At 43.4% G+C, this 12,844-nt stretch overlaps 1 protein-coding gene across 3 annotated transcripts in view; it reads left to right on the top strand.

The window, feature by feature from the left end:
- The first annotated feature begins 10,268 nt into the window (after window positions 1–10,268).
- PPP1CB (protein phosphatase 1 catalytic subunit beta) overlaps window positions 10,269–12,844 on the top strand; it is a 34,313-nt gene continuing 31,737 nt past the window's right edge. The window contains exons 1-2 of one of the 3 annotated variants that reach the window (XM_052647506.1): window positions 10,269–10,345; window positions 10,584–10,723. In XM_052647506.1, the coding sequence (XP_052503466.1) occupies window positions 10,672–10,723 (52 nt within the window). In that variant the 5' untranslated portion in view covers window positions 10,269–10,345; window positions 10,584–10,671. Of the gene's footprint in view, window positions 10,346–10,374; window positions 10,508–10,583; window positions 10,724–12,844 lie in introns of those variants that run through there. The other 2 variants (XM_052647507.1, XM_052647505.1) reach the window with 2 other exon arrangements.

Raw genomic sequence — 12,844 nt, 5'->3', positions numbered from 1 at the left:
GGTTCTCCCAGCCAGTTTGGGTTCTGTCCTAACAGAAACATCACTACTAGAAGTACCCCAATGTCACTAGAGTTTGGGATTACTCCAGCTTGCTCTCTGGATGACTTGTTCAAACCTGCACTGGAGTGTGAGAGGCTCCTTTTGGAACTAGAGTCATTCTTTGAGCTGGTGGCACTGTTACACCACACGTGGGCAAAACAGAAAAGTGCTGTGCTGACAGTTGAGCAGGCTGTCCTGGAAGACCAGGGGATGAAAAAGAGGATAAGGATGGGGTGGGGTGCAGGCTTCTAGGGATTCCTGTGCAGGAAAGAGGGAGGTGAAAAGAGCATGTTCTTGCACAGCATGGTAGCTGTCAAGTAAAAATCAGGGGGAAGGGGAGGGAGCGGGGAGGGAGGCATGGGGCTGGAAGGAGTGTAGACGAAGAATCCTAAGTCTCCATTCAAGTCCTAGTTTTGCTAAATGCAATGCAGCCTTTTTAGATCTCAACTTCCTCAACCCACAAAGTGAGTGAGATAAAAACAATTGTATCTTTTAAAAAAAGTTCCCAGTACATACATGTTCATGCCCATATTTTTTATCTCCTACCCTTACATTCTTTATCCTTTGGTTTGGAGCCAACTTCTCCCTAGTAACAAATCTCCAGAAGCCATGAACTATCTTCAGCATCCCCCCACCGCTTTATGAGATCAGAGGTACCAGAGCCTCCCTCACTCCCCATCTGGCATACCAGCCTTTGTTTCACATTTGGGGCTCAGGTCTGCTTGTAAATTAGAGCTAGATTTGCTTCATGCCTATTGCTTTGGATAGTGGAAAATACTGATAGATGTTTTCTGCCATGCCAAGTTAGAATCCTCAATGGCTTTTCCCATAAACTTTGTTATACGTAATTGGTGGTTGGAGTCCATATTACCATGGATACTCTTCTACAGTTACATGAAGGATTAAACTGATTTTGCAGATGGATCTGGGATTTAACCATCACTTGTATCACAGTCTCTGTGGGAAAATATATTCTGTATTCCAAACAATTGACCTTTTGGAGTTGATCCAGTTCCTAAGTTGGGGACAGCCTGTACCATATTATGTTACATTTTGGATTTCAGTTTTGTGTCCTAGAATCAAAGATTTGTTAGAGCTGGAAGAAGCTTTGGATATCTAATGGAGCTAATTTTGTAGGTAATGAAGCCAAGATTCAGAAAGACGGGGAGATTTGTTTCAGGTTATTCAGCTACTTTGGTCTCCCACCTTCAAGCCAATGCCTTTCCCACTATCCAAATCATTTTGTGGTCATTTTCCCAAACAGCCATTAAACCACCTGAAAGTTGAGAAGATCATGCCTTCTTCAGTGTAGTATCAAACATACCAAATATTTCATAAATACTGAACAAATTCATTATTCACTTTGTTTTGGAGGTGTGTTTGCTGTAAGATGTCCTCAAATAACAACATGAGGGCATTTGAATTAAGAATGTATTAATAGTAGACTAGATTTGGTTTAAATCAAGATAACTCAAAAATAACTTAAAAAAAAAATCTCAAAACAAACAACCCTCAAATATATTCTATTTAACTAGTGTTTCCTATATAAAAGGGTCTATTTAGTGTTGGATATCACTCCAATAACTATTTTTCACAGCTTACAGGCACATCTGGTTTTATTTTTAGAAGATACATGCCATTAATTTTAATGTGGTCTTAAGGGAGAGCCACTCATTTTATAACTACATTAAAAAACTTAATAACTCTTTGTTTTATTTATGAAAGCCAACTGAAACAGAGACTAACATCATTTGGATAGCTAAATGAGGTGAGCTGCCATCATTAGAAACAAAACATTTAAACTGTTTTACTTGAAACAATCTTTCCATTTGGTATACTTTTCCTTACCAGCACACACAATGAGTTATTTCTTGAATATCCTTGAATGAGCAAGATGGGAGAGCCTGAAAGAGAAACTATCTTATATATGTAGATATTGTGGCTTTATTGTAACAAACTATGGTATGACCTAAATAGACAGCTGGTCCTGTAATCTAATTGCAAGAAGGAAAAAGAGCCACAGATCAACTCTTCAAATTTTAAATAGCTATCCTTTATGATTGTTGCCCAACTGACTTTAATTGTCTTATAGTTAACTGTTCTATGCAGCTAGTTAACTCCTTCAATTCATAGGCATTTACTTTGTGATCACAAAGGATATACCAGAGAGTTACTTTAAGAGACAGCACTCAACAGAGACAGAGAGAGAGTTAGAAGTCAGGAAGGGGAAGGTTTGAGACCAATAGTGGGGGAAGAGGCATTTGGTTCAATTCAGTTCAGTTCAGTTCAGTAGCTCAGTCGTGTCTGACTCTTTGCGGCCTCATGAATCGCAGCCCGCCAGGCCTCCCAGTCCATCACCAACTCCCGGAGTTCACTCAGACTCACGTCCATCGAGTCCGTGATGCCATCCAGCCATCTCATCCTCTGTTGTCCCCTTCTCCTCCTGCCCCTAATCCCTCCCAGCATCACAGTCTTCTCCAGTGAGTCAACTATTCGCATGAGGTGGCCAAAGTATTGGAGTTTCAGCTTTAGCATCATTCCTTCCAAAGATATCCCAGGGCTGATCTCCTTCAGAATGGACTGGTTGGATCGCCTTGTAGTCCAAGGGACTCTCAAGAGTCTTCTCCAATACCACAGTTCGAAAGCAGCAGTTCTTCAGTGCTCAGCTTTCTTCACAGTCCAACTCTCACATCCATACATGACCACTGGAAAAACCATAGCCTTGACTAGACGGACCTCTGTTCGCAAAGTACTGTCCCTGCTTTTCAATATGCTGTCTAGGCTAGCCATAACTTTTCTTCCAAGGAGTAAGCGTCTTTTAATTTCATGGCTGCAGTCACCATCTGCAGTGATTTTGGAGCCCAAATTTGGGGGGTAAAATGACTGAGGACATGCCTTATGACTTAAATGATCACTTTGGTGCTTGATTATTCTCTCATATGGGTATTGAAATGAAACCAAAAGTAAATCCTAAGCAAAATTCTTGGTCATGCCTGTTCTTGCATGCCTGGGTGTACACCGAAGCTTGGCTCTGTACTGATAGAGGTAGCCTCATGCTGATGAGTGTGTCCTGACCTGGTTTCTCAATATCCTTGAAGTAAACTGACTACAAAAGCCTGTGATATTTGATTACAGAATGGCTGCCCTCAAGGTATGTCTAGTAAAATTTAGAACTTACTGCCATTTAAGACTTATTCAAGACTTTATTGAAAGGAATCATGTTCATGGAAGGACAGTTTGATGAATGTCGATTCATTCATTTCTAAGCTATCTTGGATTAGTCAAGGCAACAAAAGTCTATATGTCATTATCACAACCTTCATACTTTGCTACCTAAACCTACTCAGCTTCACACCATATTGGCTATTGACCAATATCAAGAGGCATATAAAATGTCCCTATGAAAGTCTGAGCTGTGTTTACTAGAAGGAATCATGAGGCTACTGCTCACTGCATTCTAAAGTGCCTTCTTTGAGGACAATCCCCAGGGACATCTCTCTGGTCTCAGTATAGTAACAGCTGGGTTTCTCTGAGCGCTGGTCTAGCCCAGGCAATTCTTGTCAGTAAGTACAAATAAGATCATGATTTTATTAAGACCCTAAATCATGATTCCCCAAGTCCTATACAATCAGGAAGTCCAATTTCCCTCCACAGACATTTCTGGAATTACCCAAGGATATTAACATGCATGTTGTCACTCCTAAGCCCAGTGGCATGGTGGTAAATGTTGAACAACCAGTTTTCTAGTGGAAAAAAGCTCTGGATTTATAGCATGCACTGATTTCCTTGGTGTAAATATTCCTCCCACCTTGGCCAATATAATGTCACTGAAAGTAGTGTTGGAAAGTGATGCATAATAGCGTTTCATTATATAGTATTTCCGCCTTACAGATACATGTTAACAACTTTTAGAATATACATAATAGTAAGATGTAGCAACATAAATAGAATGTGATGAATCTTGAGTAATCATTACCTTTGACTGTGTTATATTTATTTTAAGTCTATATAATTTACTTTTTAAATAATGATTGTTTAACAACTGTCTTGCAAAATTCCCTGAAAGTTTAACAACTGGGTCTGACACAGCACTATCTAAAGCCCTACTGGGTTGGGACTCTAGCTAATGGTTTGCTTTAGTCTGTTATTAATAGATTAACAATCCTGGTCTCACCAGGAGGAGGACCTTAGCCTCATCCTTTTTCTAAGTCTGGCCACATGTCCAGAAAGAAAGGTAGGCAGTTTCCTGCATGCCATCAGGACCACTACCTGCTAGTCCCCTGCTCTAAAATCTGCTGGTCTCCAGGTTCAGGTGCTCTTCAAAGCCCACCAAATATTGTTAGTGCTCCAACCAGTGTCTCCTATACCACTGGCAGCTTTCTTGTGTCTCTGCTTCTAAGCTGCTGACTTCCCTGACTGGAGATCCCATTCTGCCCACAGGTCACTGCTCAGACTCAGGCCAAGAAATTCGTCAGTGTCAGTATGTGCTACATGAGGCTCTGTCTCTTTGGGACCTACCTACCCTTGATCCTCACAGTGGTTCCAACTGCCTCTATTGCTGCTGCTGCCTGCAGCACTCCCTTTTCCGGTCTCCAGATCTCCACCTCTTACCTCTTCCTCTGTCCTCAATGTCTTGCCTACATTTTAAGGTCCAAATTAACTCTGAAAACTGAGATTTACATAAATGTGGCATGAAAAATCACTTAACAAAGAAGGATGAAATGGAAGTGAAGCATGACCAGTTTTATAAAATAGGCATTCATCTATCTCTTCCCTGCTTTAAGAAAGTTCACTTTATGCAACTTTGACTTTATAAAAGATCTACATGAGTATCTTTTTCTGCTAACTGAAAGAAATCTAAAGAGGACTTTCATTTTTACAAAAATGTGAGAAGCAAAAATAGTGTTTAGCCTTAGTTCTCCAGTGGGCTGTGACAGAGGCAGTGCTCACACCAAGCACCACCAAGCTCTTTCCCTAGGAACTATACTCAGCATCTCAGAATCAGGCTGCCGTAACTGAATTGTGTCTGTGAGCATCTGTACTTTATCTGATTTATTTTGTGTGTCTGTTAGCAAGATACGTCCTAGGGTAATTGCATAGGAATACTCTACTTTCAGATAACAGGGGAAACCCACTATATATGTATATATAGTAAATATATTTATAAAATAATCATATATTATATAAATATGGAGAAGGAAATGGCAACCCACTCCAGTATTCCTGCTTGGAGAATCCCAGGGATGGAAGAGCCTGGTAGGCTACAGTCCATGGGGTTGCAAAGAGTCGGACATGACTGCGGCACTTCACTTCACTTCACTTCACTTTATATAAATAAGTATATATATATATTCAGAAGGGCTTCCTAGGTGGTACTAGTAGTAAACAAACAAACAAACAAAAAAACAAAACCCATCTGCCAATGCAGGAGACATAAGAGATGAAGGTTCCATCCCTGGGTTGGGAAGATCTCTTGGAGAAGAGCATGGCAACCCACTCCAGTATTCTTGCCTGGAGAATCACTATGGACAGAGGAGCCTGGTGGGCTACAGTCCACAGGGTTGCAAAGAGTCAGACATGACTGAAACAACTGAGCACTCATGCACATTCAGAAAGAAAACAGAAAATGGTTATCTATGGCTGGTGAAATTATAGGTGATTTTTATATTTTTTCTTTCTTTTCCAAATTTCCTTTGACCTAAACTAACATGAGGCATAATGTAGTCTGTATTTACCTTATATGACATAGATATGCCTACAATTTTCTTTAAAAAAAAAATTCAGTTTACAGTGAGCTGTCCCAAAAGCTGCATAAGTGTTTAGTAATATATAGTATACACACTAGTCAAACTTCAAAATCTGAAGAAGTCTGATTTTAATTCTCATGTAATATTTTTGGAGGCAGATCCCACAGGAAAGTTGGTTGGGCCACTAGTAATAAGCTCTTTCATTTTCACAATAGTCCCTTCTTACCCAGGATTCTTAAACACTAGAAAATCTGGTGAGGGTGGGGGTGAAGGGCCATCTTCCATCTGTAGGCAGTACTCAGAACCACTCTCCAAGCCCTTCTGACTCCCAGAACTCTGCTGAGACTGGGCTCTCTCTGCCCTACTCCACTTGTAGTATTTTCTCTAAGGTGCTCACTTTCTCTCTGTATAATTCAGTTACTTTGGGTGTTCCTTGTCCGTTACATGTATCTGCATATATTGGACCCTAACTGAGGACAGTGTTCAAAGTTCTCTTTCATGGGGCTTCATTCAAAAAACTAAGATCATGACATCCTGTCCCATCACTTGGTGGCAAATAGAAGGGGAAACAATGGAAACAGTGTTTCCATTAATAACTGGAAACAGTTATTTTCTTGGGCACCAAAATTACTCCAGATAGTGACTGCAGCCATGGAATTAAAAGACGTTTGCTCCTTGGAAGAAAAGCTATGACCAACCTAGACAGCATATTAAAAAGCAGAGATATTACTTTGCCAACAAAGGTCCGTACACTCAAAGCTATTGTTTTTCCAGGAGTCATATATGGATGTGAGAGTTGGACCATAAAGAAGGCTGAGTCCTGAAGAATTGATGCTTTTGAACTGTGGTGTTGGGGAAGACTCTTGAGAGACCCTTGGACTGCAAAGAGATCCAACCAGTCAATCCTAAAGGAAATTAGGCCTGGATATTCACTGGAAGGACTGATGCTGAAGCTGAAGCTCCAATACTTTGGCCATCTGATAGCAAAGAGTCAACTCATTGGAAAAGACCCTGATACTGGGAAAGATTGAAGGCAGGAGGATAAGGGGATAACAGAGGATGAGATGGTTGGAGGGCATCACTGATTCAATGGACATGAGTTTGAGCAAGCTCCGGGAGATGGTGAAGGACAGGGAAACCTGGCGTCTATGGGGTCACAAAGAGTCAGACACGACTGGTCAACTTAACAGCAATGGGTCCCATGAAAAGTGGAGGATAAAAAGACACTTATTTAAGTGTTCTAAAGGATTGTTAGTCTTAGAGGCTTGTGGAGCGATCTGGGAAAGTGGCATCCAAGTCCATAAGCTGGTCTACTCAAGTTCCAGATCCAGTTCAGCCAGAACACTTACTCCACTTGCTGCTGACTGATTGCAATTTTCCCTGGTCACTAGAAAGCTTAGAACCATACTTGTGACCTATCCCTAGCAAACCAAAAGGACCTTATGCCATGCACTTTGCATACAATACTGCTAGTTTTACCATGATCTCTCCCTCAGTTTTCTTTTGTGCTATTATTCTCTGTACTTATTTTAATTTGATCATATTGCATGTATTTATATAAGCTACTTTAAATCTCTTCTTCTGGAATAAAACAGGTATAAATTAATGTTCATTAATAAAAGAGTTTGATGAGGATCAATTCATTCACCCCTAAAGGCCCCAGGATGATCTGGCAGCAGTAAGAATCAATGAAAACTACTTCAGACAGGATCACTCTAAGAGATTGTCACCTGGTCTGTATTCGCCACCAATGTACATGCTAAATCTTGAAATGGAGAGAAAGCTAGACAAAACGGGGTTCAGTTCAGTTCAGTTCAGTCGCTCAGTCGTTTCTGACTCTTTGCGATCCCATGAATTGCAGCATGCCGGGCCTCCCTGTCCATTACCAATTCCTAGAATTCACCCAAACTCATGTGCATCGAGTCGGTGATGCCATCCAGCCATCTCATCCTCTGTCGTCCCCTTTTCCTCCTGCCCCCAATCCCTCCCAGCATCACAGTCTTTTCCAATGAGTCAACTCTTCGCATGAGGTGGCCAAAGTATTGGAGTTTCAGCTTTAGCGTCAGTCCTTCCAAAGAACATCCAGGACTGATCTCCTTTAGAGTGGACTGGTTGGATCTCCTTGTAGTCCAAGGGACTCTCAAGAGTCTTCTCCAACACCACAGTTCAAAAGCATCAATACTTCAGCACTCAGCTTTCTTCACAGTCCAACTCTCACATCCATACATGACCACTGGAAAAACCATAGCCTTGACTAGACGGACCTTTGTTCGCAAAGTACTGTCTCTGCTTTTCAATATGCTGTCTAGGTTGGTCATAACTTTCCTTCCAAGGAGTAAGCGTCTTTTAATTTCATGGCTGCAGTCACCATCTGCAGTGATTTTGGAGCCCCCCCAAATGAAGTCTGACACTGTTTCCACTGTTTCCCCATCTGTTTGCCATGAAGTGATGGGGCCAGATGCCATGATCTTCGTTTTCTGAATGTTGAGCTTTAGGCCAACTTTTTCACCCTCCTCTGTCACTTTCCTCAAGAGGCTTTTTAGTTCCTCTTCACTTTCTGCCTTAAGGGTGGTGTCATCTGCATATCTGAGGTTATTGATATTTCTCCCGGCAATCTTGATTCCAGCTTGTGCTTCTTCCAGTCCAGCGTTTCTCATGATGTACTCTGCATAGAAGTTAAATAAGCAAGGTGACAATATACAGCCTTGATGTACTCCTTTTCCTATTTGGAACCAGTCTGTTGTTCCATGTCCAGTTCTAACTGTTGCTTCCTGACCTGCATATAGGTTTCTCAAGAGACAGGTCAGGCGGTCTGGTATTCCCATCTCTTTCAGAATTTTCCAGTTTATTGTGATCCACACAGTCAAAGGCTTTGGCATAGCCAATAAAGCAGAAATAGATGTTTTTCTGGAACTCTCTTGCTTTTTCAATGATCCAGCAGATGTTGGCAATTTGATTTCTGGTTCCTCTGCTTTTTCTAAAACCAGTTTGAACATCTGGAAGTTCATGATTAGGAAATCCTATCTCTATAAGTCATCTGAACCATCATAAAATCCTTGTTTGGACAATGCTTCACTCCCCCCCACCCCAAAAGAAACACCTATGATTTCTGTTCTCAGCGTTTATGATACAGCACACGCATATTTTAAGCATCTCAGATAACCCACTGAGGAAGAGTATATCACAACTGTTGACAGTGCAGACACTGGTGCTAAATGCCTGGGTTTGAATCCCAGATCTGCCACTGAATTGGGGCTAGGTACTTAACCATTCTGAGTTTCAATAAATCCCATCTACAAAGTAAAGATAGTAATAGTACCTACCTCATAGGGCTAGTGTAAGGATTAAACAACACATGTTGTATAACATTTAAAACCGTGCCTGAGCACATACAGGGATCTCAAAAATGTTAGTTATTATTGGTGATATGAGAGTGGGGGGAGCACTGCCTTGAGCTTGAAACAGCATCTTAAGTTTCTGGACAAACACCTGAGGAATGATTAAAGACTTTGCCTCTGACCACTTCTGAGAACAGGCCAAAAACTCTGGCTTATCTAGATCTTTTGCGTGGCTACTCTTCCCCCTGCTTTTCTAGAGGCAGAATTATGTGATGGAAAGAAGAGGTGAGCAACCAACCTTTCTGAGCCTCAGTGTTTCTTTGTCCCTCTCTTCTACATTACCAGATGTGGCAGGAGCTGAAAACACAAAGATAAACTGGGTTTACCGTGTAGCTCACAGTCGAGTGTAGGAGATAAATGCAAAATCACACGGTAGAATGATTAAGCCATATAATGAAAGTATTTTTCTTGGTGCTAAATGCACTGTGAAAAACAGTAGCCACAGAATTTAAGACGTAAGGTATTTGAAAGAGATCTTAAGAAAGCAGACAGCGGAACTCATGTGAAATATTTTTATTGCTGACCCTCCCAAGGCCCAGTTCAATTTATTTCATCCACGGACACTTGGCAACCAACCTTGTGGAACCGCTGGATTATAAAATCCTTTATTTGCAAAGTCAAACTTTTCCAGTAGAATAACCCCTTCTCGTTTTCCAAACGGACAAATCCAGCTTCAAACATGGGTAACAGCAGTCCACGTTTCCCGCTTACTGAAAACGAGGAATTGCTTGCCAAATCAGGGACTGAAACCAAGAAAAGAAAAGCGAGGCGGGAACAGCCACAACCGCGTCTGCGTAGCGCCGGGGCCCGGCCAGCTGGGAGGCGGGAAGGTCAACACTGCCTACGCGCGCTCTGCGTAATGGGAGCTTCCCCAGCGCAGCAAACCCTGGGCGCCTCCGGGGCGCCTGCGCAGCCGCTGAGATTCAGCGCAGTGGAACTGGCGAGGAAGGGCGACGCACCTGCGCGAAGCGGGCGGTGCGGCGCGGCGGCGGTGGCGGCGGGAGAACCGAGTCCAGTGCGATTGCGCGAGGGCAGGGGGTGGGTGAGGCGGGGCCGCGAGGGGAGTACGCCGTGCGCCTGCGCGGGGGGCTGCGTGGCGCGGTGGCGGGGCAGGGCGGTGTGGAGTGAGTGGCGCTGCGGGTGGGGCCGTCGGCGGCGCTGGTGAGCTTTGCGGAGTTGGGCGGTGCCGAGGAGGAGGAGGAGGAGGAGGTGGCGGCGGCGGCGGCGGCTGGGTCTGACGCGGCCCGGTTCGTGGGGGGCTCCGCTTGTTTATTTATTTATTTATCGTGGGTGCCTCCGAGTGTGTGCGAGCTCCGCAGCTAGGTGGGGACGGGGTGGGGGGGAGGGCCTGGGGGAAGGGGGCGTTGGAGCTGGGGTCGAAACGCCGCGTGACTTGTAGGTGAGGGCACGCCGAGCGGTCGCCGCAGACTCCGCCGCCGAGAAGCCCTTGTTCCCGCTGCCGGGAAGGAGCGTCTGGTGCCGACAAGATGGCGGACGGGGAGCTGAACGTGGACAGTCTTATTACCCGACTGCTGGAGGGTGAGTCGGGGCCCGGCGGGCCGCAGGGAGGGGACGCTCTGCCTTACCCCTCCTGGTCCCTCGGGCGCTGGAGCCCGAGGGAACACCACCCCCCACTCCGCCGCCCGCTTCCCTGCTTTTCCCGCCCCGAGACGGCCGCCGAGGATGGGGGCGAAGAAGCTGGTGGGCCGGGGGAGCGGCCTCCGGGAGAGAGGCCGGCCGAGAGCGGCTGTCCCCGCGGGCGGGCAGTGCCCCGCGGACCTTCGGGGACCCGCACGGCGGCGCGCGGCCGGGGCGTGGGGTGACCCTTCCCAGAAGGAGTGGGCCGGGATGCGTGCTCCGATGCGTTGTATGCCCGCGAATTGTGTGTTTCTCCTCTGTGCTCTTTGTGCCTTGCCCTTGGCTGCCTCCCGATTCTTGTTCTGGGAGTGAAAAAAAAAATTTTTTTTAAATCCACCTGGGAAAACTGTTTGATCTGTTCAGCAAATTTTACATGATCCTACAGGACGAACTATTTAGGGAGAAGATAACACTAGCGTGAGTACCTCCCATGTCTAATTTAGCTTTAAAAAATAGTAAAACAGGTCTGACCGAGACGAAGAAGCACGCCAGAAATATGTAGACACACGTTTGCTGTAGGGATTAGTTTTCGAATTTGAGAATTTTAACAGGTTTGAGCAGGATTTGATTTCTGCACAAACTTAGAAGAGGTCGATTGTAAAGCCTCTGTTGTGTTTAAAGGGTCTTTGCAAGTCTTCGCAGCTTTTGAAGTTTCTGGGCCCTTCTGTTTTTATTGGATAGTTTTATGTTAGGGTTGGGGATTGAGGGATAAGGAAGAGATGGAGAGGCCAGGATATTATTCAAAGTCTATCGCGGTCTTCTGCCCGCGAATGCCTTTATCCCAACATTTGCGTCATCACTAACTGCTTTGTGAGTGTGTAGAAAAGAAATTGACCCATAAAAAAAAAAAAGATTTAGAGTCCTCTCTGTCAGAAACTGTGGCAGGATTACATAGACGTTGTTACTTGCTTTCGAATTTCCTAAAGATAATTATTTTTCACGGTGAAACAGTATGTGCTTACTGTGATGGAAAAGCATCACAGAAGATTGTATGGTTGGGGGGGCGGAAGGGAGGGCGCTGGTTCCTTTTTTTGGCCGAAGTGTCGGTACCTCATCAGTTTCTGTGTATACCGGTTGTGTAGCAAACTACAGTAAATTTGCTGCAGATGTGAGTCTTCCAGCAGTGTGAGACTGAGTGTCTTTTAAGACTGAATAAGAAGCAAAGTTTTACCAGGAACTCTTATTTGCTTTTTCCTTTACTATTAAGTTATTCCTGGGAGGCCCCCTGGTGCCTGCAGTCAGTTTTCACTGTTTAAGACTTTGTGGATTTTAACAGATACGAACATCTTGCTGGGTGTGAGACATTTGCTTTGGGGGGAAAATTTTTTAAATTATTTGTTGTTTGTTCTGAGAGGGAAATGTAGCTGTTTAAAAATTTTAATATCTTGTTAACTTTGGGAGAAGTTTATGCTCATCATGAACTTGGCTTGTAAATTTATTTAAAAATATGATGCTTGTATCCAACTTCTTCATTTTTATTTTCCATATACTTATTTATATACTTTATAGGCATAAGACAAGATAAACTTATGTATTTTTAAATGTATGATGTGGGATGTCTTAAGTGAGATGATTTTATGATTATACATAATTAAGAAACTTCACTCACGGATTGTTCAAGGCTACTAGGAGAAAGATATGGTGGGGAAAATAGGCTAAGTGATTGTTTCTGTGAATTTGAATTACATCAGTGTTCGGTTCTGGTTTTTGATGATCGTTTTCCAGACATTTTCCCCTTTTAAATTAGCAAGAATTTACTGACCTGCTTTGTGCCAGTCACCAAGAATGCAAAGACAAGACACTGTCTCTTCATTCAGGGAATTCTCAATTTAAACAAGTGATTTAATTCTCCAGGCCCCTTTCTCCTTTGCAAAATCTAGACCTGTCCAAAGACATCCAAAACAGACTTGGATTTTCTAGAAAGTAGTTACTTTTAGTCTTGAAATAAATTTTTTTAGTCTCCAAATAAAAATCACTTGATTTTCAGTGACATTACATTTTAATTAAATGTAACTCAAATTC

Source organism: Budorcas taxicolor, chromosome 11 (genome assembly GCF_023091745.1).
Source record: "Budorcas taxicolor isolate Tak-1 chromosome 11, Takin1.1, whole genome shotgun sequence".
Classification (NCBI taxonomy): Eukaryota; Metazoa; Chordata; class Mammalia; order Artiodactyla; family Bovidae; genus Budorcas; species Budorcas taxicolor.
This window is presented reverse-complemented; position numbering and strand designations above follow the sequence as displayed.